This window comes from Choristoneura fumiferana, chromosome 9 (genome assembly GCF_025370935.1).
Source record: "Choristoneura fumiferana chromosome 9, NRCan_CFum_1, whole genome shotgun sequence".
Taxonomy (NCBI): Eukaryota; Metazoa; Arthropoda; class Insecta; order Lepidoptera; family Tortricidae; genus Choristoneura; species Choristoneura fumiferana.
Window position 1 is genome coordinate 9670837 of NC_133480.1, and position 23644 is coordinate 9694480.

Below are 23644 nucleotides of genomic sequence, written 5' to 3' on the forward strand. Positions count from 1 at the left end.
GGAATCTTGTTGCTTAACTGAACTAAGGTAGAGTCGCGACGTATGTAGTTACATTACATATGTGGCAATCATTTCTGTCGACCTAGGTATGCTAAGATAGCAACTCCGCAAGTCGTTTAATCCTATAAAAGAACACATGATGCAAGATAACTCTTTCCTTGAGTGCAAAAGCTCTCACAGTGCAGTGTCGGTAACAATAACAATAACAAGCATGTTATACTTTGATTTTGGCAAGCAACTCTCTAACATTAGGCGAGCGAGACTAACTGCATACAATTTTGGCACCGAAAAATATGAAGTAATGTGTAGAACAGAAAATACCCCCAAATGTGGTTTGATCGTAAAAGTAAACAGCCTCAATTACTAACGAGTGTTTATTGTCTCGGATTAATTACAGTCCAAGCAGCGCTTAGGATAATTAACCTTGATATGGAGATATTTCCTTACATTGTAATTTTTAGGGTTAGGTATTTTATCAGTGTCCGTCCGACTAAAATCCTCAATAAAAATAGCTGTGACAGCAAATTCTACTAGTCCTACATACATTATAAATATTATTACTTTGTTACCTGTCTGCCATGACTCAAAGACCAAGACCATTTTTAAAGCACACGCACTTGGCAGTTTCTTTGTTAAGGTGGTAAGAAAACCCTTCATTCGCTGGCCCGACTCGCACTTGGCTCGTTCTTTACTGTCATAAACACACCCTTTTTCCATATATGTATTTAAATGCGTGTTTAGAGAACGTTGACTTTTACTCTATTCATTTTAGGTGTCGGCAGCAGCAGGGTGTGCCAAGCGATTCGTAAATGTGCGAAGTTGTCTGATCATGAATCAAGTATAGCTTAATTAGGCTAATGAAAATAGATAATTTCAGTCGTCGCCTAGTCATAGTTTTAATTAAAAAGTCTAGGCAATTAAGGATTTAGCGTTAGGTAATAAATATTGAGTTGATCACATTTGTCTTCTTTTAATATTACTGTGGAATTTCAGCAATATTCCTGTGGACACATTTTTCGCACACGCACGCACACGCACGCACTCATACACGCACGCACGCAAACAAGCAAGCACGCATACAAAGTTTAATATTTAGTTGGATTCAACCAACTTATTTATGCGATGTTATCACCATAATACTTACTTAACCACCTCATTCAGTATTCAGTTACTTGCACCACCTGTCAATCACATAACAACATTACATCTAGTAGGAGCTGTTCGACATAGAAAAAATGTATTAAATTACTTATGATATTTAATAAGCAAAAGGTTATCTAACTGTGTAAATGGGTCAAGAATAACAACGAATCAGTTTATTGTCTTTATTATTTCCAATTCACAAAGCACCTGTCTTTGTCACAATCTTGTTACATACACATACATCGCTGCGCTTGTTGTATGTTGAGCACTTTGTGTTGAATATTGCGATATATAATAACTACAGGTAACAATAGGATGGGGGGTTATGGCATAACATCTCCAAACGGTAGTAAATTTATGTCGTGTTCGTGTTAGCATAACAATGCAGTAATAACTAATAGGCGTAATTTACTTTGTCTAACAGATGACTATTGCATTATTGTGGGACGTATTTTATACATAAACAAACTTTATCCCGCGGCTTCAATTCTGTAGAAGAATAAACCATTGGCTATGTATGTGATTAGTGATTACATGTGTATGTAAACTCTTTATTGTACAAAAATAGAGACACAGATTAAGTACAGGCGAAACGTTTGATTTCTGACCCACCGTAGAACGTTTTTCACAGTAAATGCCATATTAAATTCCCTTGTCAAGCAATGCGATGTCACTATGACTTTTTCTATGAAAAGGTTTCACAGTGGCTCACGATTCAGTTGGTTCGAGTGTACATTCGTTGAGATACATTAACAAAGGTTAACTTATCACTGAGGGATCTCTACAAGTGAACCTTTTTTTGTCACTATCCCGTGGCAATTTCGAAAAATACTTTCTTAGTGCCACTGTAAGATCCTTAAGGAATATGTCTGCCAAATTTCTAGCGCGGTTTGAGCTGTACTTTATTAATTGTCTGTCGATCGTAAGAGCGCAAAAGTGGATATAAATAAGATAAATACGTTCCAATTCCAATGCTGGACCTTCTCTTAAGATGAGAGGATTTGAGGTGTAGTTCCCTCGTGAGTCCAGGTCTACGTTGAAGAAGCTGATTACAATTTTTAAATGGATTCCTCACATACATAAACAGACCTTAATTTTTTTTACTGAGGAATAACCAACCTGTTTTTCGCATGTTCTTGCTAAGGGACTGATTACTTGATGAATGAGTTACTGAGTGTACTTCGACAGCTCATTGCATTGATACAATAATTCCTGAAACTGCCGCTGAATGGTAATGTGATAGATGTATTAATTATCGAACAAAAAACCCACGTCACTTTCATCTCGTGACTTTGTAATGGCATGTGACTCATTACGGTCATTGCAGCATTTTAGTCATGCATTTTTGCACTTGGATCGATAATATGATATATTTATGTTCGAACAAATGGACTGCTTTTTTTGCTGCACGAGACTACATTTTGAACAGAAGACAAGGTACTACAAACCTAATTGAAATATAATTAGAAAGTCTTAATGATTTTTCCTTGTATGGCTTGTAAATATTATGTGGAAAGGTTCCACATGGCGTATGTATGTATGTAAACTCTATATTGTACAAAAATAGAGAAACAAACACAATTTACAAACGTTGAGATACATGTACAAAGGCGAACTTTGAGTGGATGAAGGAGCATTTAGTTAGGGACCGACAAAGAGAGAGTTTAAAATTCAGAAATAGTGGAAGATACAATTGAACTAGTTCTATTGCAACACACACATCTTTGGTCCTCTTGAATTGTGCCTTTACGAGTATGTAGAGTTTACATGATTGCAGGAAAAATAGCGCGGTTATTATTTTCAGATAGTTGTGATATGTAATGTCGCATAAACTCGTTTTTTTAACACTCTACCTTGTTTTAATTTAAAACTTCATAGATTATTTACATTTAAGCATTATTATACATATTTACAATTTGGCGTCACAGCATATACGTTTCCAAGCAACTAAAATACAGTTTGTATTTTCAAAGCACATTTAGAGTTTATTCTTCGTCTTACTGACATGGCTCTTGAAAATAATTTACTCAAGTAATCGTCCAATAGTCTAGCAAGTATTCAATAAATAAAATAAAAAAATGGTTATACAGTACGTATAGTAACACTATAAGTAATCATCCAAATATCACATTTATTGCATTACACCACTCCACATTTCGATTGACTCAACCTCGCGTATGAAATTTAAGTAGGTAATTCGAATATCCATTTTAGATACACATCCTAGTAGATATTCCAATTTTATAAAATTTCATATAAATACAAGAATAAACTATCATATTTTTTTAATATTACATATTTGATATATTTCATTTTGAATTTTTACATGAATATCTACAGAAACCAAAATGAATGGTAAAAAAACTAAAATTATTCATTTTTGGCCAGTTTCCTGACTTTCTACCTCATGGTACCCATTCAATGATCGGACAACAACTTTATTATAATTTCTGGCAATTTTGTGCCAATCTGAACGAAACTGTTGCTCCGTATCGGCACTGCGACCCCTTTTGCGAAATTTAGCCTTCATTATAGCCCAGTAATGTTCGATCTGGCGAAGATATGGACAATATGGTGGATTCATGTCTTTCGCCACGAAACTCACGTTATTGTCTTTGTACCATTTTATCACCTTAGCTGCGTAATGTCATTTTATTCCGCACTAGCAAATTGCCTTCCAGACCATGATTTTTTTGCCGAACTATTTAACAAAAATGGATTTTTCGGACTGAGTAACCTCCGATCTCTCAGGAACCGTGTATGTAATACTGAGGAGCTGGCAAAGACTTGTTATTCAGTTTTACATTTTTAAATGTCAAAATACTATCTTGTGCAAGTAAGAAGTTGTATTTATAATAAACTATACAGTCTTTACGAGGTTGAGTCAGAGACTCGTCGATTGTTATTCTCTGAGGGTCACTTGCATGGTTGGATTTAGAAATTAAAATATATGTCCCCATGGGTTAAGGATCACAATTTCCATATACATTTTACATATACAGTTATCCCGAGGTTGTATAGTTAACCCTATTTATTTTAAGAATCTAAAAACTTATACAGGGTGAAATCTAGGATGTAATACAAAATTAGTGTTTCGTGCTCAGTTAATGCTGGGTAATATAAGGTATTAACTCTTTTGTTGAAATAAGTCTGAAAAAAATTGTGGTTTCTATACATTATTGAAATAAGAAATCATGAACAATGTATGGAAACCGCAAATTTCATCGGACTTATTTCAACAAAAGAGTTAATGCATTATATTACCCAGCATTAACTGAGCACGAAGCACTAATTTTGTATTACGTATATTAGTACGTGTAGATTTCACTCTGTATGTATCACATTACCGTAACGTTACAGATGGGATAAGTATGAGTTCACTCGATGAGATTTGCTTAACTAACTAGACTAATGACTACCCACTCTACACATAAAGTTGGCACTGGTTCGTAGGTCGTTCCAGTCTATTCGAGACACTGAGACCTTCTTTATAAATAACTCGAAATTGCACATTTTTATGTCCCAAGTTAATACCTATATTCAATTGTCACTGTGTTGCTTTACACTGCTTCTATACCGTTCTTTTACAATAATGTCAAATCAACTTTCTTAGTAGGCATTGGTGTCCTATTTGTTTAAAAAAGGTTCTACGATTTGTGTAGTTCGATTCGACTGTACGAAGTTTATGGTTGTTCACTACCTAAGACTGTTGATGTACTTCATGAGATTGAAAACAACTATGACGCCCATGATGTCGGTGTAACCCTCGTGGTTAGTGTTGGCCGCATTGCAGAGGTCGCTACGACAGTAGCAATTCCTGAAATAAAAAACATAACGCCAATTATTATTACAGTTCACATCTAATTACTCGTGGGTCCTTTATTTATTTTTCAATTAAAGGTCCACGAACACGAACACAATGATATACGTTATAAGTCCGGGAAAAAGTCTAGGACCCTCTGGCTCATAAAAGCACACTTATGGATGCTTTTAAATTGCTTTGAAATTCATAATAATACAGTTCAATGACCTTCCTTTGACAGTAAACGTTTTAAATTTAGGATTCCTAACTTGTATTTTGAATAAATACAGTATTACTAACATTAAATTGAAATTATTTCACAACATTTTTTTCAGTTACTAATCAATAATCTTTCAAAAATAGAATGTAGTATCCATATTTTGTAAACAAAAAATATTATATTTTACTAGGTACCTGTGTTTAGGCCTAAATTGAGCATTTTCCATTCATTTTAAGTGTTGTTTGGCATAACTGGCAAGTTAGCGTTAATAAAAAAAAAAACGAAATATTATGTCAAATTTCATTCCCGGAATTGGCCGGAAACGTAATTCACTTCATTCATACTGTGTTGAATGTGTCAGATGTGTGTAGAAATGGAAGTCTTTAACCGTTAGTTTTAAAAAGTATTGTATAGATTCTATACTATAGAACGTTGCATAACTTGGTCTTAAAACGCGAGTTGGCGTAGGTAGCGATATGAGCCGCAGAACTCGCGTTTTAAGACCTCACTTATACAACAGTTGAATAAAATATTATTTAGTAATCTATTATAAATAAAGTATTTTTAAACGTTAACATTGACGGCTACTTCCGTGGGTATTATTTATTTATTTATTTTCTTTGCCAGGTGATCCCTGCTGTGTGTGACAAAATAGAACATATGAGGGTATTGTAATTAAATACAAGCTGTTTTTTTTTATATATAATGGGTAACTATTACATTTGAATCAGCAACAAAACTTAGTTTTTAAAATATTATTATGTAGTTATTATTACCTAGTTGTAGGCGTTCTCTCGCCTTTATCGTCCACGTCCATACATCCCTCCTTGTAGGGCTCCATGACCTCCATCTTGGGAGACCATTGTCCGTTTTTGTAGTCTTGGTACTTGTGCACCTGTGGCGCGCAGTCGCGGAGCACTCCGGTTATTCTAACTGGAACATATTGATAATATTTTTATGTACATATTTTTATAAAAAAGTAGGTAACTCTTTTTCTTAAGGGCGGTAAATAAGGAATTACAAAGGAAATTCTATTAGAAGCCTGAAGTCGAAGACTGAGGGCATTAATGAGTCGATTGTTCGTGATTCAAGTTCCGCCCGTGTTACATATAACTTTCTTTCAATTGTAAATCAATTTCTCTTGAAATAGAATAGTTAAAATCACCGATGTAAAATATTCCTTGATGTAATTTATTTAATTGATTTATTTTTGTGAACAAAAGTAGTAAGTAAATAAAGAAATAAATATCATGGGACGCCTGACACCAATCGACCTAGTCCCAAACTAAGCAAAGCTATAGATACTAGGCAACGGATAAACATACTTATATATATAAATACATACTTACATTAGTATATATATTAAACATCCAAGACCGAGAATAAATATTATTCATACAAATATCTGGACCGTAGGGTCATCGCCGCCCCAATGGGATATTCTGACGTAGTCAGGTTCTCTAACCACTTAGCCATCGGATGGCCATTTATTCGACCGTTTCAACCGTCTCATTTTTCTGGACACTTTTCTGTAAAAATGGTCGAATATTCTGATACAGTTTTTTAGTTGTCTGGTAGAAATACAGGAACTCTAACAAATACTCGAAAATAACATCAAAATCTACAGCCAATTCGTAAACAATGTGACCAGATAAATGAGGCGGTTGAAACGCTCGAACCGAATCGGGTCGTCGGGTCGGGTAGTGTTAAAATCATTTATATATTTCTCACTCACCTCCATTCTGTATGTCCAGATGAAAGTCTTGCTTCATACACATTGTCGAGTATGGGCAGTCGATGATAAAATTGTCAGAGTAATCGAAATGCGCGCAGAGTCGCTTGGTGGTGTTGAAGTAGTGGCCCAGCGGCGGGTTGATGAAGCACTGGTAGCATTGTAGCGCTGAACCTGAAAATTCATACAACGTAGCGTTATTGCGTGTGTTTGTAAGAGAATAATATTTAACTGCGAGCTATTAACTCTATAAACAGTCACACGACAAGGCCGTTGGTTGAGTGTTGAATGGCAGAGTAAATAAATAGTATCCGGTTGAGTACACTCGTCAATAGGTAATACGTAGATAACTTTGTTAACCATGATACAAGTAATCTTTTACGTTTTTGACTCAAGTTCTGAAAATCTCTTAGCTTAAGTATCAATCAATACATACTCGGAGAAAAGCAGCTTTCATAATTTCATTTTTGTTTAATAGCTTTGTTGAATTTTCCGGAACATTATATTATTCATAATGTAGTTTATGGAATACAGTTCTCATTTAATTTACTTCATTGTTTTATTGTTTAATTAGGAGATGATCGTGTTTTTAGCGGTTGTGTCTTGTAATTTAGGATTTCCATATCTTTTTGCTCGTACTTGTCACAATGGTAAAGTCAGTCATTAAACATTAAAACATCTGATGTGTAAACTGCCAAAATCTTTTTAGTTAATTCTTATTTTTTTTTGGTGGAACATAATAATATTGGTTCTTAAAATAAAACTGAAAGTAAGAAAGTTATTCGCTTGTCCTGTGTTTGTATATCAACGAACATGAATTAAAAACGAACGTCTCTCGGTTTTCGTCATTATGGTAGGTATGCATGTTAACGCATGCCGCCTCACTCGTTCGTGATCTTCACTTCACAAGCTTGTGTCGGCGACCTTAGTGCATCTTATACTTGACGTAATTCACATATTATGCTGATTCTTGGTCATTCATTAGTGAATTTTCAACACAAAATTTTACACCTTCAGATGACCTAGAAGCCTAATAATTGAAATATTCTTTCGTTTCGTTATTTCATCATTTATGTTCACGCTTCTCTATTGTTGTTGTTGATCAATGATCACACGTTTGACAATGGCATACCGTCGTATGTGAATATCTTTAGATTAATTAAGAAGCTTATTTTTTTTATTTTTTATGAATTTGCAATGTAAACTTGGGTTGTTATTATCGAATAATGTCGTAGTGTTAGCAACAGAATCTTCATTTTTATTTATCGGAGCGGGGTAACGTCTTGTTTGTTATCCCTAATTATCATTAGGCGTCGGCCAATGTTTTAGTTTAATTTCTTACCAGCGTGCGGTCGTTGACTTGTTTGATTACATCTGGTGACAAGGAAATAAGTGGGTACGAATGTTTTGCTAATGTATTTTTATGTTGCTAACTCGCAGTTTCGTAGCTTATCTATGAACTCTATGTATAGTGGGTAAGTATATCCGGAATTAATTTGAGTCATGTATTTCCAGTTTAATGAAACTGAGTCATAGAAATATCATTAGGCACCACGGCATCGTGGTCATTCTAGGTATAAACAGTACAAGTGTAGTAATCCTTGTCCTCTTTGACTGACCACTGACAGGCTAATATATTGTTATAAGTTAATTATTTTATTTCGCATTTCGTCTGAGATTTTATTTAACTAAAGTACCCACATGTATTTCTAAACGGTAAAATCATATTTTAGGTACAGAAATAATGCTCTGGGTCGTTTCTTGTGCAAAGGTGGTCAATCGCGATTCATCGGGGCAATGCGGCAACTGTATTGTATTTGTATTTAACTGACCTTAATGTTATTTATTTCAATTGTTGTAACAGAAATAACTAATTATAAATGATGCAAACACCTGGTCTAGGTTTGAAGGGGCTTGTTTCTTCCTCTGTTTCTTATTGTTTAGTAAATTCGTAGGTAACTAATAACTAGAGGGTCATGATATTATCAAAAATGACACACCAAATATTGTTTGCGTATGTATTAATATTGCATGCGTGTGCTATTGATCTGGATTATTATGCGGAAGACAAGAGTACCGTTGATATTGATAAAACTACGCAGGAAGCACGGAGAGTTGGAGATGAAATACAAATAAGTGCAATTATCGATGATACTACCACTGTTGTAACAACAGTTGACAATGAAAATTGCGTAACGCACAGCAAAGATAATCCACAAGATATTGATAATACTCCAAGTGTTGAGACGAGTAACAAAAGTACAAACAAAGGTTTTCCTGTTGGCATCTTTGAGGAATACGAATATATGTATGATGATAAAATTAATCAGTATAGTCAACCAGCACTACGACAAGAAGATAAAAATACATCAGACTTTCGTCATGTAAAAATACCAATACAAAATGATAGTGATAATTTAAGATTTACTGATTATATTAATTTATCACCTGCACTTGAAAGCATAATAGTCAAAGAGTCAATGACACCAAAACGGGTTAAAAGTGTCTGGTACGTTCCCGAAAACTATCCATGTTGGAATTTGCCGTTTGTATATGGTAAATTAGGCCAAAGACCACAAACTTCAAATGTTTTTGTTATATATGCAGGAGATCTATCTGTAGAACATGAGCCACCAGAAGATCAAGTAGAGGTATCCGGTGATACAGGATATAGCGCCGCCAATCAATGGTGTGAACAAGAACCTTGCTATGGAGATCATACCCTTTGTCTTTTTCCAGACGACAAAATGTCTGAGATATGTGAGGACTACTACAATGTGAGAAGTCCTAATATTTTGGAACAGACAGCTCTAGTTAATACCATAAATTCGATGAGAAATCGTGTTGCAATGGGTACAGCAAATGTTTACAGTCATTTACCTACCGCATCTAATATGGAACAAATAATTTACGACTATGATTTGGCGAAGATGGCTAATAGATGGCTTCGTCAATGTCTCCCAGGACCCGCTGCTTGTTCTTCTCTTCGTAATGATTTGATAACGCAGTTAGAATGCACAAAATCTGGCAAAGAATGTTGTTTGTTCTTCAATCCAACAGAAACTGAACCTAAGTGGTAAGTACTCGTAGGTAGTAGAATTGTGTAATATTTCTTATTGTGGTTTGTCTTTATTCTCTTATATTGCTTAAACTTTTACAGTGTACCACGTCCGGAATGCTTTGTTTCACCAATAATTGGATGTCTTCACGCATGGTTTTTGAGCGCTGGAAAAGAACTACAAGAACGAGATATTGAATGTGGATATATAAATCGGCTTACATTGAATACTGCCCAAATTATTTGGGCAGAGACAGCTACAATTGGTTGCGCCTATGCTGAACAATCTAATGGTGACATAAGAGTCGTGTGTAATTTTGCTCCTGGTGCATCATTCGTGGTTTCAACCAAATTATACTGTGGAATCATATTGCATTCAGATGTCACAAATCGCTTTGATTTGACTGGAGATGTAACTGATTTAAATTACTTATTTTCCCTAGGAATTCAATTAAACGAAATAGACGATATGTTACTAGAAAAGAGGACGACCAAAAAAGAAGATGAAGTTGCAGACTTAAAACCGCGTTCTAGCCGCCCATCTTGGGGTGTCAACAGTTTGAACAAGAAGTATACAAAGGGATCGATAAGGAAATTGGTTATGAATGGTTCACTTAATCTTGACAGAAACGGCACGTTGGGTGCTGTTGGTAGGTTAGTGACGAGATATTCATTCTACGAAGAAAGTGGGTCCAAGTGCGATTCAGATGATCCTGTTTATGAAATCGGAAAACCCGGTGCAGATTGTGTGGAAACTGGTAGAAAATTTACAGGACTTTGCTATACTTATCGAGATCCGTGTCCAGGTTATAGGTGGATAGCAATCCTAGCACCAGTAGCACTTTTTTCGTTAATATTGTACGATTTATTCAGCGGTGTTGTGAGACAGACTAACTTTTAACTGTGTAGGTACCTATTTTTAATCGATACGATAGCCCAGCTCAGGAATTCCCATACTGGGCGTTATGACGATGATTTTTGTATGTACCTATAGGTCCCGGCACGCGTATACCTCTAGAACTACATAACATACGTCTATTTTCTTTTCTAAGGGAACATTTAGAAACTACTTATAAAGGGAGTCGCAGTATTGATAAGATTGGGAACCCTTGGCTCGCAAATGGTTTGTGTCTCAGACTTCGAAGCTAGGAAGGAGAGAGTAGATTTGTATATAATTAGGTATAGGCAGCGACAGGTGGTAAATGTTGTTCCTCAATGTGAACTTTTTACCCGACTGCCCGAAGGAGGGTTATTTTTTTTATTATCTAGATGTTATCTTTAGTATACGTATGTATGTATGTAAACTATTTATTGTACAAAATAAATACTTATTTTATGTTGTAAAACTATCACTTGGACGCGGCATTTAATACATACCTTAGTGTTTAGTCGTTCTCATATTGTTCTTATAAGATCATATTTACTGTAATATAATTGACGTTTGTTTAGAATCATTATACGAAAGTGCTTGAGGGGCTCTAAATGAGAGAATACAAATACAACCTCATTGCCCTTGGGTGTTAAAGCATGTTTCGATATTACCAAACGCGAAGGTGGAGGTGAAAACCGCTGATACCGACTCCACAATGCGATTTTAAGTACCGGACGCCTTTTTTAAAAGGTCTAAAATGTACACTTACCGGTGGTAACCAAGGCCAAGACCGCGGCCACTACAGCGAGCACGCAGTGCTGCATACTTGAAAATTACTCAAGCAGTATATGGTCTTATGTAATTAGCGAACGGTCGACATAGCGCTTCTCATGCTAGGTCTTGGAACGCCTCCCCTGCTTCTTGACTGCAGATCTGTAGAAAGTGAAAAGTTACTGCTATGTTTACAGAGTATTGAAAAAAATATTTTGCTTGTCGAAACACATTATGTGCATAATATATTTTGAAAAATATGTGGGTATATTAAACAAGAAAAAAAAACATTTAAAATATCAAAAATAGACAAGTGACGTCTGACGGTCGTTTGAATTTGTAACAGTTACGGACAGTTTAACATGTCAATGTGCCGACTTCTGAGAAATAAACTTTTTTTAAATAATAAACGCGGGCTGTTGGTTATTTATTTTGGTTAAATTGTGATTTTTTAGTAATAAACTGCATATTTTCGTTAAGTATAAATTTTTTGTAAAGGTAGGTATGGTCAAGCGAATACTAAATTCTAAATCCATCCTTACCTACCTACTAATATTATGAATGCAAAAGTAACTGTCTGTTTGTCTGTCGGCACTGTAACTTCTTCACGCTTAAGTCGCTGACCTGATTTATATGAAATTAAGTATAGATGTAGTTTAGATAGTTTTTATCCCGGAAAATGCTAGTTCCTGCGGGATAGCGATAAACCTTGCCAGGTGAAATGATGGACAAACACCTAAAATTTTGTTTAATTGCACATCAAATTTTGCGACCTTGAGGGCTAAGAACAATTGGGTCAATTTTAATACAGCTGATCAAACTTAATCCATATTGTCTAAAAGCTAGCACTTATAGCGTTTGCGCTTGTTGTACCTATAATAGTAATCCGGCATGTAGCTTAAGTCGTGTTCACTGTTAATGCCGTTCTCAAGGTCCCAGCAAGTCGGAGCCGCACCTTTCGCCTTTAACTGTTCGTTAATCATTCATTATGTATGACAAAAAAAAAATTGTAACTGCGACATCGATAAGAGTGCATATTTTAATTTGAACAAAGTGACTTATCCAAAGTTAGTCAGTTACAACATAAGTGAAATTATTTTTTGTTCATTCACTTAACTTGACTTAATCTGTCATCGACCACATAACCTAAATTTTAAGTTTATCGTAATTAAGCGTTAAGATATTTTAGGCATGTAAAATTATATTTTAAATACTTATATGGTTTAATACGGAAATGTATCTTACTTACTGGTGCAGTTTCTTTCATTCTAAAGTCCAATTCAATTACACTTTTATGATTATTGAACAAAACCATAAACTACATTCAGTTTTTGTTTCTTAAAATTTACTGACAAAGAAATTCTTAAGTACCTGTTATATCGGTGTAACAAAGCCATGTTGAAAAAATTTAGTTTAAGGTTGCGCACTGCGCAGGCGCGAACCGCAAATTGTTTAGCAAAATTAACTTCATTCGACCCGTGACGAATCTGGTACTTCATTGACGACTTGAATGTCTGGCTTTGATTTTATAATAATATTTAAAAGGGCAAAGTCTACGTTCAATCTTGAATTGGGTCATCACATATGTATTTACTCTAACATTATTTACAGCTCCACTATCTTGAAAAACAACTGCTTATTTCAAAGATTCGCACATTTTCTGAATAGGTACTGTATTTCTTCTGCAGAGGCTTCATATTCATCAAGAGCTCGTGGAATTACGGGTGTAATTCCCTGGTATGACTAATCTTAAGTCTCGACACAACAGAACCTGCCGACCGAATATTTTATATATTTTTAGTCTTATTGGCAACAAGCTGTCCTAAAGAATGACTCAACTGAACAAAATATCCAGAAACGTGGTTTGCATGCACTCTTGCATCAGTGCTGTGCTCATAAAACCGAGGCTCACTACCTATATTGCAACCTGTTTAGATCTGGACTTTAAACTGTTGAACTATGTCATATTTTCTCTTATGCACTAAACATAATGATTATGTTGAGCTAATTGGTCGGAGTCTGTAACCTGGCTAGAATGCTTTGCATAACGACTATCTTGTCAAAGCAAAACGCTCGAGTTAGTAATGCTTGCACTGACTAGTTGCTAATAGTGCTCGCTTAGAAAATTATTGAAATATGCAAGTTTATATTTCTATGGAATAAACAATTAACACAATAGAGTTCTCTTCAGCTTCTTAAGCTGAAAAAAAAAACTAATTATTATTAAAATAATGAAACACGCGATCGTAAGGTGCACATATGAACGCAAGCATAATTCATAGTTTTAATTATTTTTCTCACGATAAATGTTAAGTGCGTTCGGTTCAAAGCTATTGATAACATGAACACATATTTCAGTGTTACTTGGTTGAAATTTACAATTTAGCTAAAGGTCATATTAAATATAATGACCCGGATAACTCACGTCTTAAATCGAGTTTAGCTCGACATGTTTCGGGCTAATCCGTAGCCCTTCGTCTTCGGAGCAACTTAACTTCATTCGACCCGTGACGAATCTGGTACTTCATTGACGACTTGAATGCCGCATTGTCGCAGTTTTCTGACTACCTCAACACTTTGCACGATAAGGTTAAGTTCGCGGTGGAGATTGAGAATGATGGGCAGTTGCCGTTTTTAGATGTTTTGGTTATGCGGGGACCCTGTGGTAAATTGGAAACTACAGTTTATCGGAAGCCAACTCATACGGATCGATACTTGAGGGCAGATTCACACCACCATCCTTGTCATTTGTCTTCTTTGCCTAGAACGTTGATAAATCGAGCCTTGAATATTTGTGATCCAAAATTGTGGATCGTGAACTGAGTCACGTGAGACGGGTTTGGAAAGCAATTACAACTGAGGCAGTGCAACCGTGTGGTGAACGTGTCGACTCGTCAAAGACCGGTGGGAGCTGAGAGGGTTCCGGTATATTTACCGTATAAAAGGGGTGACGGATAAAATCGGACACTTGTTACGCCGAGATAAGCATCAAGTCGATTTTCCGTTCCGCGGAAAGTGCGTGAAGATCGAGATTAGTCGTCGGCCAAATTTCAAGATAGTGGTTGGACGGTACCTCCGAGTTGGAAAACGGTGTTAAATACTCGTGCTGCGTCATCGGTGTGTGTGAACGTACCTTTACACAGCGATGTTAGCTACCCTACATTTGACAGTTGTAATGATGAAAAACGCGGGTAGTTGTGTGCCGGTGTCAGTTTCGTCGGGTAGTCGCGCGAGCAGAGCGGCGGCGCGCAGTGCGCGTGTTGCAGCAGCCGCTGAGTCGCGTTGCCCGAAGACGAAGGGCTACGGATTAGCCCGAAACATGTCGAGCTAAACTCGATTTAAGACGTGAGTTATCCGGGTCATTATATTTAATATGAGTGAGTCTCACGGTAGTTTCATGTTCAAAATTAGCTAAAGGTCAGCAAATATGTGTATGTATGTATAAAACAACTATAAAGGTGATCATTACTATTTTTAAGGCGTTAGAGCGTGTTCAGATAATTTTGAACACCTTCAGTACTCCAAAATATCTAATGACGACTGTACTGACTGCGGTATTGAGAGTTGTTTGAATATCAACAAACACGTACAAATTAATGTACCGGGCAGCCTCTCCAATCATCATCCATTAGCGTCCCTGTGTTTGGGGTACCTAAGTACCTGACAACAGTGATGGCGCTACAATTGCGTCCAAACTGATCATTTAAAACAGTTGGTTCTATGATTTGAAAAATGAGTCAGCCGGATCAAATCCGATGCCTATTGTACAATATGAAGGTCAAACCATTACGACAATAATGAATGATTATTGATATACCCAATAGTATAAGTTACAATAGGCATGTACAATATGAACACTAATATTATACATATATAATAATATATTTATTGCTAAAGCAATCATCGATACATTTTAGACTTCTTGCTTTTATATTTCTAACAGTCTCTCAGATGATTTAACAGATAACATATCAGATGCGTTGTGACTTTGTCATATGTAAATGATCTCAGAAGTGAACGTACTGAATACCTCCCCGGGGGTCGACGCTGTTAGCAACTCCTACGCACATTCGTGCCCATACAAAGTGGCGTTCAATTCGCAGCAAATGTAGCTGTTTATTGATTGAAATTGCCAATCAAAGCGTACGACTCGAAGTTGCTATAAGTAGGTATACCTAACGACTTTATTAATTTTGGAACATTCCAGTTAGACGTGCAAATCAGTGCTAAGGTCAAGGATTGAGTTAAAACCCTTCCGTGCAAACGAGGTCGAGTATTCTTTTAATTAACAGGCATTATACGTATTCACGAAACATTACGTCAGTATTATGTTTGTTGTAATGAATGCCGGGCGCGTGACGAAAACGGGCCCACTGTCAGGGTTGCGAAAGTTATAGAAACTTGATCTAATGTTAGCCGAGGCCCGCAAAACTCGCACAAAAAAGCATGACCTCTTCGAGTTATGTCGCAAATACTTTATTGCTGCCCTTTGTTTATATTTCAACTGGAAAAACTTTATGGATTTTTTTTAATGAAGGATGTTATACCACCTATATCTAATTTACGTTCTGATATCTACTCTACATAGATTGTGAATAAAAGCAATTAGCATAAAAAATCTGGGTATAAAGAGATGTGTATGTAATGAAAAGATAACCTTTTCTGAAGGAATTTAGGACATTTCTTTCAATTCTACTTATTGAGTGATGGACAAGATAATCATATTGATAGGATAAGATAAGAGGTGCGTGTAAATAATGATGATACAACCCCTAATTTTTTTATATAAAAAATGCAATATTATACTCACTTGTCACTCTCATAATCCGAAAAATAACACAAGCAATTACATAAATTTAAGATTTCTTTCTAAGTCTCACTTTCAGCACATTTTATATTACTGAAAAAATCACACAAAAATGGTTTAAATATGAGATAGATAACTAACAACCATAATTCAGTGGCTGCTCTCGTCCACTTTTAACCATTTAACTCATATACGTTTATTTTTTGTCGAACTATTAGATTATTCACAGTTTTGTATAATAACAACACGCACGTGTTTATCGAGATCAAGTGTAGGACGCACGATTGTTATCCCAGCGTGCGTCTCGGTTCGATGTCTTGAACGGACTGCGTCGCCCGTGCGGTGCGGTGGATTTAGTTAGACGGCGTGTAAGGACCTCGAAAGGTGGCATTGTCGACGGACATTACTCAGCGCGTTATGTACGAGTATTGCTGTATTGTAATTAAATTTATCGTGAGACACTAGTTAAATTTTGTCTGATCTTGATTTATGTAACCGTTTCAACACTAGCCTCTTTCTTTACCTATATCTTTAGTTGGATTTTTGATATTACGTGTATTTTTGCGTAAAAAGCTATTAAAGCAGCAATCGGTGTATAATAATTGGCTATTCTATTAGATGTAGGTATATACAGGCTGGAAAGTTGAGATGGGTCAGCAAGGGCAGCTACTAGATCCCTGGCTGCAACGCGAAAATGCTCTTAGGAGACCTTTACTTACTTTTTGAGTGATGACAAGTAATCGACATTCACAGATTCTTGATAAAATGTACAGTCAGCGAGAAAAACGACAGATTTGACTTTTTTTAATGCCAATCGGTCCCATTTCTATCAAGGATTAAAACACTCTTTGAGACCAGTTGGTCTCAAGGTTAGAGTCACAGGTTAGAGTACTAGAACACCTACAATTTAAAGAAATATTTTCCATACAGTTCGTAGGGTAGTTTAGGGTACTAATTTGCAAAGTGAAACTTTCGCATGTTGTTTTTTACGAATATGAATCCTTTATGCTTAAAGAAAATTAAACAGTATCTAAACGACTAAAAACTGAACATTTTAACTATAGTGTCTTAACCCAGTATTGCTGCCCCATGTCCACTTTCCATTATATATCTAGTAATAGGTTTTATATTTTATTTATATCTATAAATAGTTTCTATTGAGGAATGGTGGCGACGAATGTATGACCTAGATAAAGTAAGCTTTAGGCACGAACTACACCATCATCATTACAAAACGGATTACGTCACTTAGGTATTATAAGCTCATAGTTAGCGCTCTTCGTTGCAACAAATGCTATCATCCGGTGGCGGTTGATATGGCGGCACTTTGCTGTGACAAACAACCAATTGATTGATAAACGTATCTGATAGAATAAGAAGACGACACCACAGATACCTTATTCGTGGAGGTATTTATTTTTTGGCAGCATTAAAAAGAAGGTATAGCAAACCCGTGTGGTGTCGGGTTAGAATAACACCTCTCCATTTCTTCCATGGATGTCGTAAGAGGCGACTGAGGACATAGGTTAAGGTACACCGTAGGCGACAGGCTAGCAACCTGTCACTATTGTACCGTTTTTGTCAAACTTAAGACCTAAAATTGCTAAAAGTGGCTCCGAAGCGGTAACGTTTCGTGTGATCTGCCTACCCCATTTGGGAATACAGGCGTGATTTTTATGTATGTATGTATAGCAATCTTGACCTGATTTTTTTTTATTAAATAATCTATACTTATAAAACAGTACCGTGACTGACTGACTCAGTGGCGGATTTATGTTTTTTAGGAGTGTAGGCCACTTTATATCCGCCGCCCTATGTAACTTTCTAAAATAATAATTTTCTCAAATCTGCCGCCCCTAGGCCGCGGCCTATACGGCCTATTGACAAATCCTGGACTGGACTGACTGACTGACAGACAACGCACAGCCTAAACTACTGGTGCTAGAGACTTGAAATTTGGCATCCATGTACCTCGAGTGTTGCAGAGGTGCACTAAGGAAGGATTTTTCGAAATTCTATCGGGATAGGGAAATATCTAAACTTTTTTCGTTTCTTTGTTTGTACTCGAATCTCTGAAACTATTTGAGCCGATTTTAAAAATTCTTTCACCGTTAGTAAGCTACACAATCCATGATTGACATAGGTTACCTTTTATCCGGGATAATGCAAAATTCCGCGGGATAGAAATAAGTGAATTCAACTTCGGGTCTGATTTTAAAACTTCTTTCACCAAAAGTAAGCTACAGTATTCCTGATTGACATAGGATACTTTTTTTGGGAAAATGAAAAATTCCCGCGCGATAGAAATAAGTAAATTCAACTTTGGCACTGCTTTTAAAAAATATAATTTTGATGAAATCGGTTTGTTTACACTTTCCATAAATTGAATTGGCATAACGTATCTTCTATATTAATAATTTCGTACCGGTCTACGGTAGACTCAAACGCAATGCACATCAAATTGAAGAGCGTAAAAAATTAGTCAATCCGAGTCGACAACTTGTAGGCGGAAAAATCGGATTATCGAGTATTTTCAATATAAACTTGAATAAATTACTAAGCGAACTAAACATGTCAATGTCATCACATCAAAGTGGCGTTAATGCCACGTTGGTGTCACGTCATCACGTGTCACAGGTGTCACAGGTGTGCATTTCGTTCTCCATTGTGACCTCTTAAGGGCCCCACACACGGTACGATTCGTCGATTTTCATCAGATCGATCGTACAGACGGATCGTACCGTATATGGGGCCCTTTAGGTCTAATTTCTATGATTATGAGACAGAGACATCATAGTTATTGGGCAAATAAGATTTAGAGAAATATCTACTAGTGAAATACCGATACAATCATAGGTTAGCTGTGAAAGTACGTTTGTGATAATATTAAGGTTGAGAATACGTCAGATTTTTCAATAAGTACGACAGTCTTCACACTGGCAAAAAAAAAATTTAAACATATTATTATGAGTCTACATTTTACCCGAGCGAAGCCGGGTTTTCATCTAGTAGTCAAAAAATGCCGTCTTAATTATAATCCTACCCTCCTAACTTACAATAAGGGACGTAAGGTGTCAAGGGTTCACTATGAAGAATTAGTCCTTTTGTGTTGGCAGGGTAGAATACACGTCGTATTGCTAAAATGTGGCTACCCGCAAAATATTTATGTTTTACCAAAGAGCATCGGATGGATGGATGGATGGAAGAACAAAAAAAAATAGTTTATATTTATAGCAATGTATTAAAATAGGTTATTTTCGGTAAACCGTAGAAGCTTCTATGTACTATTGGCAGGTATCCTAAATAAATTAAGAGTCCACCCACGCCAAACTGCGCGAGCGGTTTTGTACCTCACCCCCGCGACCCCTCTGAGATAGATCGCGTGCAACCGCGATTTGTTCGTAGGCGTTATCTGACAGCGACGCGTTTTCGCGCGCAGCGCGGCGAAATACGGTACCGCTAAAGTTTTTCAGAAATGTCAAAACGATCGTTTGTTATGGAGTTTGTATTGAATACGTCATATACTGACTGCTATGACAAGGCTATGACGTTACAATTTCCCACGTTCAAACTGATTCAATTTTATGTACTTAGGTACTTAGGTAATTCGTTTTTATTAACTTGAAAATCGCCTAAATTACGAAAAATGTGAAAATTCGGTTATTATGAGTATTTTCAAAGCTGCATTCCAATACAATACAATGACTCTTTATTGTACTCCGGTCTGAGTGGAGAGCCTTGGGAGAGGCCTATTATGTCCAGCAGTGGACGTCTTTCGGGTGACACAATACTAAAGTTCACCTTACTTTTATTTTCTTAGGTACACTTTAATTTAACTATGGCCTATGAAATACACCTACATTTCTAAAAGTGTATTAGTAATTTCTTGCTAGAGAAATACCTATATCAAAATATTAAAATTAAGCAAGATATATTTCTCAAAATGTAGACAAAACTGAAGATAACTTATAATACCTATACTCATTTAGGTAGTATACACTAAAATATGGATCCATTTGCAGATAGGTATCGATTTTTTATTTGAAAACCAAAACCTCATTTGCTTCGTACAGTCGGATAAAACATTCAAAGGACATAACATTGCCTGGCGGGCAATTTTTTCAATCACAAGTGGACATTATATTGAGTAAAATTACCACGTTTATAATTTTATAAAGCACTTACGTTTACAAACTTAAATTTTAATAACACAAAATAAACATTGTACTTTGCTCTGATAACTATTATTTTTATATGTTTTATGTACAATAGAGAGTTATATAAGCCCTTTATTGAACAAAAAAATACTCATTCGTGACAATCGATTTTATAAGAAAATGGCCCTAAGGCGAAGTTGACGGTTTTTTGCCCAAAATTCAGAACCAACATAAAAAATACAACCGAATTGATAACCTCCTCCTTTTTCTAAAGTCAGTTAATCTCAGGCTTCTAATAGACTCTCGTTAATAATCCCCTTTTTACAGCCCTTAATGCACAATGTACTTTTGTGTCAATATTAGTTCCAATTCCAAATATTACCCGCTATGATCCTGTTACAACAAGGCCATAGTCGGTAGGAAAATACAAACTGAAATATAGATGCACAGAAAAACCATAAAAAGAGACCAGCATCCTCAGCATGACAGAGGTGTCAACTTCTAGATTTTTTCTCGCCTGCTTGCCTAAATATCAAAATTTTCCAGGCGTTACTCCAAACAGGGGACAGGGGGTCCTGTCAAAAATCAGCAATTTGTATTCAATCAGTGTTCTATCAATGTCGTATGTATACAAACACCTCTATATTATGTTTGAGTTTTCTAATAATTTTATCATATTTATGAGTTAAACGCTAATAACCAATAACAAATTATAACAACAACAGTTTGTATATGACACTAAAACACCGATTGAATACAGAACTAGGCCACGTATGTCCCTTATTTTTAATAGGAAGTACCACCTACAAAACTTTGATATTTCGGCAAGTAGTAGGTCAATGTATGGTTAATTCTTAGAAAAAAAGTTAGAGGTGTCACTACTTCAAAACTAAATAAAAGAAATGTGTCTTTTTATTTGGTATTTTTTTTAAATTTATATGATTTTTGAGTGGCGATGTAAATCTATATAAAGAACAACTTTAAAATTTGCAACAAATCGCTTGATTACATACTGATAATAAATACATTAAAAAAACAAAAGTCAAGAACTGACACAAGTAGGATATTCATACTCAACATAAATATTCTTGGAGATACGAGTACTCGCAGAAAAAACTGTGCCCATTTGATAAAAGGGACGGCTTACTAGAAAAACCAAACTATGAACTGTTACCTAACGACTAAATGCAATCACTTTGTCTGAATTAATAAATTATTTACTATTTTAATTGTACTTTAGATTTATAAAACTGGAGTTCCAAGAGTGGAGAAATTACGTATAAAGAAAGAAAGAAGGATATTTTATTAACACTAATACAAAAAGCACAAAGTGCAGTATTTGAACCTGTAAGTGAGAACTTTTTCTACTATTATAACGCATGTGGGCAATGTTGTCTAAATAACTTTGCCCGTTATAAAATTCAATCAATAAGTTACTTGCCCAACGATTAATAAAGTAAATATTTGTTTTATATAAGTCATGTTATTTAGTGGGTGTCTCAAAATAATGTAGGTACTTACTGTACTAAAATAGTGCTTGTGTAGTGTAGATGTATCATCATCTGGTTCAGAGACCTCAGTGCGTTTTTTTACTGTAGAACATGTTAATCCAGGGTATTTATTACCTGTATGGCAAATTTCATGCAAATCCGTTCAGTAGTTTCTACGTGAAAGAGTAACAAACATCCATCCATCGCCATACTTAAAAAAAATGTTTAGAATTTTTTTGTAGAGAATTTATGTAGATTACTTATGTTTAGAACATTTTTTGCTGTGGTTTACGAGTTATTTACGAAAAACTAAATGGGACTTTACACAAACTCCTCCCCACCCGTTAGCTCTACCCCCACCCATCAGTACCTACTTTTAGTATGTGGTCTTAAACACCATCCCCTACAACTATGCCAAAATTGACTTATACGCGAGATTTCCCCGGAGAGGCAGTTTTTGGTCTTCGTTGGGTAGGCTATATACTCGTACCAGACACGTATTAAGTTTGAACACATGTCCTATATTCCTACTATGGTAGTTATCAGTTTATAAGTAATAGACAAAATATGGAGCCAATAAAACTATTTAGACTACTAACCAATTTTTCTGTACCACCTAATTCTTGTAATAAACAACACACTTACTTTACAACTTCTGACATCTTCTGACATGTTGTCTGTCATTGTACGAGTATGAGGGCTTCTTGTTTTTTTGTGCGTTATTTAATTTATTTCTCGGTGGTGACTATCCTAAAACACCTTAAATACCCAAAATACAGTGATAACGTAATTTAATAATAATTTCCTTACTCATAGATTGAGTGTTATGAAAGAAGTGTAAATGTAAAAGTTTTTTTTCGTAAATGAATTTTGTGGAGAAAAGCGACGCAGGTCAATCAGGCAGAGCACCTAAGCGCTCACTGTTTCTCTGCGTTGAAGTGACAGAGAAGCAATATGTCGTCGGCGTGGCGTAAGTCTTTGCTCATCAAAAATTTGGAAATAAAATAAATGCAAAGAAATTACGATTTAGATTTAAGAAATAACACGACAGATATTATTATTACGTTTTGTTTGTAAATCAGACTTAGTAATTTGATTATAGTGTCTTTATAAATAACGGAGTATTTTTGGTTTCTAAATCAAAGTAAGAGCTCACTTTGGCAATAAATCTATCGAGCCAAATTAGTTTAATCGTGTTTTGAAAGCAACGACTAACTCAGGAATACGATCAAGATTATCGTAATATTTTTTTTATTGCCACGAAGTACACCAATTTTATACCACGTCTGTTTTAAAAATAGCAGTGACTGGCGTAGGTCGCCTCTTAAATACTTCCCAAAGTTACTATTCCCACGCGGACGAAGTCGCGAGCAAAATCTAGTCATTTACAAAATAAATAAAAAAGCATAAAAATTAAAGAACAGAAGTATGATCGTATATCCGTATTGTCATCGTTTTTTAAAAGCGTCTTTCAATGAAAAACAGTCAAGATTGTTTATATACTTACCTATTTTCTAAAGCAAAAATCGCAATATACCTATTACATATTATTAATTTGAAGAACCGTTTGAAAAAATATTGTAACTATCGGTT

General features: G+C 35.6%; 3 protein-coding genes across 5 annotated transcripts in view; 2 read left to right on the plus strand and 1 right to left on the minus strand.

Annotated features, from left to right (window-relative positions):
• Positions 1-23644, plus strand: part of LOC141431186 (rabankyrin-5) — a 69554-nt gene that overhangs the window by 16020 nt on the left and 29890 nt on the right. The gene's annotated exons all lie outside the window — the stretch shown is intronic.
• LOC141431184 (uncharacterized) lies at positions 1312-16748 on the minus strand. 2 transcript variants are annotated; one of them, XM_074092236.1, is made up of 6 exons: positions 16657-16748; positions 16408-16497; positions 11596-11759; positions 6901-7071; positions 5942-6098; positions 1312-4960 (listed from the first exon to the last, which is right to left on the minus strand). In XM_074092236.1, the coding sequence occupies exons 3-6, from the start codon at positions 11648-11650 to the stop codon at positions 4840-4842; spliced, it is 504 nt and encodes a 167-aa protein (XP_073948337.1). In that variant the 5' UTR covers positions 11651-11759; positions 16408-16497; positions 16657-16748; the 3' UTR covers positions 1312-4839. The 2 variants fall into 2 exon arrangements, with proteins under 2 accessions (XP_073948337.1, XP_073948338.1); XM_074092237.1 differs by lacking the exon at positions 16408-16497 and having other exon boundaries at positions 16657-16728.
• On the plus strand, positions 7079-11589 carry LOC141431183 (uncharacterized). The gene is made up of 2 exons (XM_074092235.1): positions 7079-9973; positions 10058-11589. Exons 1-2 carry the CDS (start codon positions 8874-8876, stop codon positions 10854-10856), a joined length of 1899 nt encoding a protein of 632 aa, XP_073948336.1. The 5' UTR covers positions 7079-8873; the 3' UTR covers positions 10857-11589.

Excerpts from the sequence above, each read along its gene's own strand:
- LOC141431183 (XM_074092235.1), top strand. The coding sequence starts at position 8,874 with ATGATATTATCAAAAATGACACACCAAATATTGTTTGCGTATGTATTA. Across the intron at positions 9,974-10,057 it reads ACAGAAACTGAACCTAAGTG|TGTACCACGTCCGGAATGCT; the intron begins GTAAGTACTCGT and ends AAACTTTTACAG.
- LOC141431184 (XM_074092236.1), bottom strand. The coding sequence starts at position 11,650 with ATGCAGCACTGCGTGCTCGCTGTAGTGGCCGCGGTCTTGGCCTTGGTT. Across the intron at positions 7,072-11,595 it reads CTTGGCCTTGGTTACCACCG|GTTCAGCGCTACAATGCTAC; the intron begins GTAAGTGTACAT and ends ATGAATTTTCAG. Across the intron at positions 6,099-6,900 it reads TCTGGACATACAGAATGGAG|TTAGAATAACCGGAGTGCTC; the intron begins GTGAGTGAGAAA and ends AATATGTTCCAG.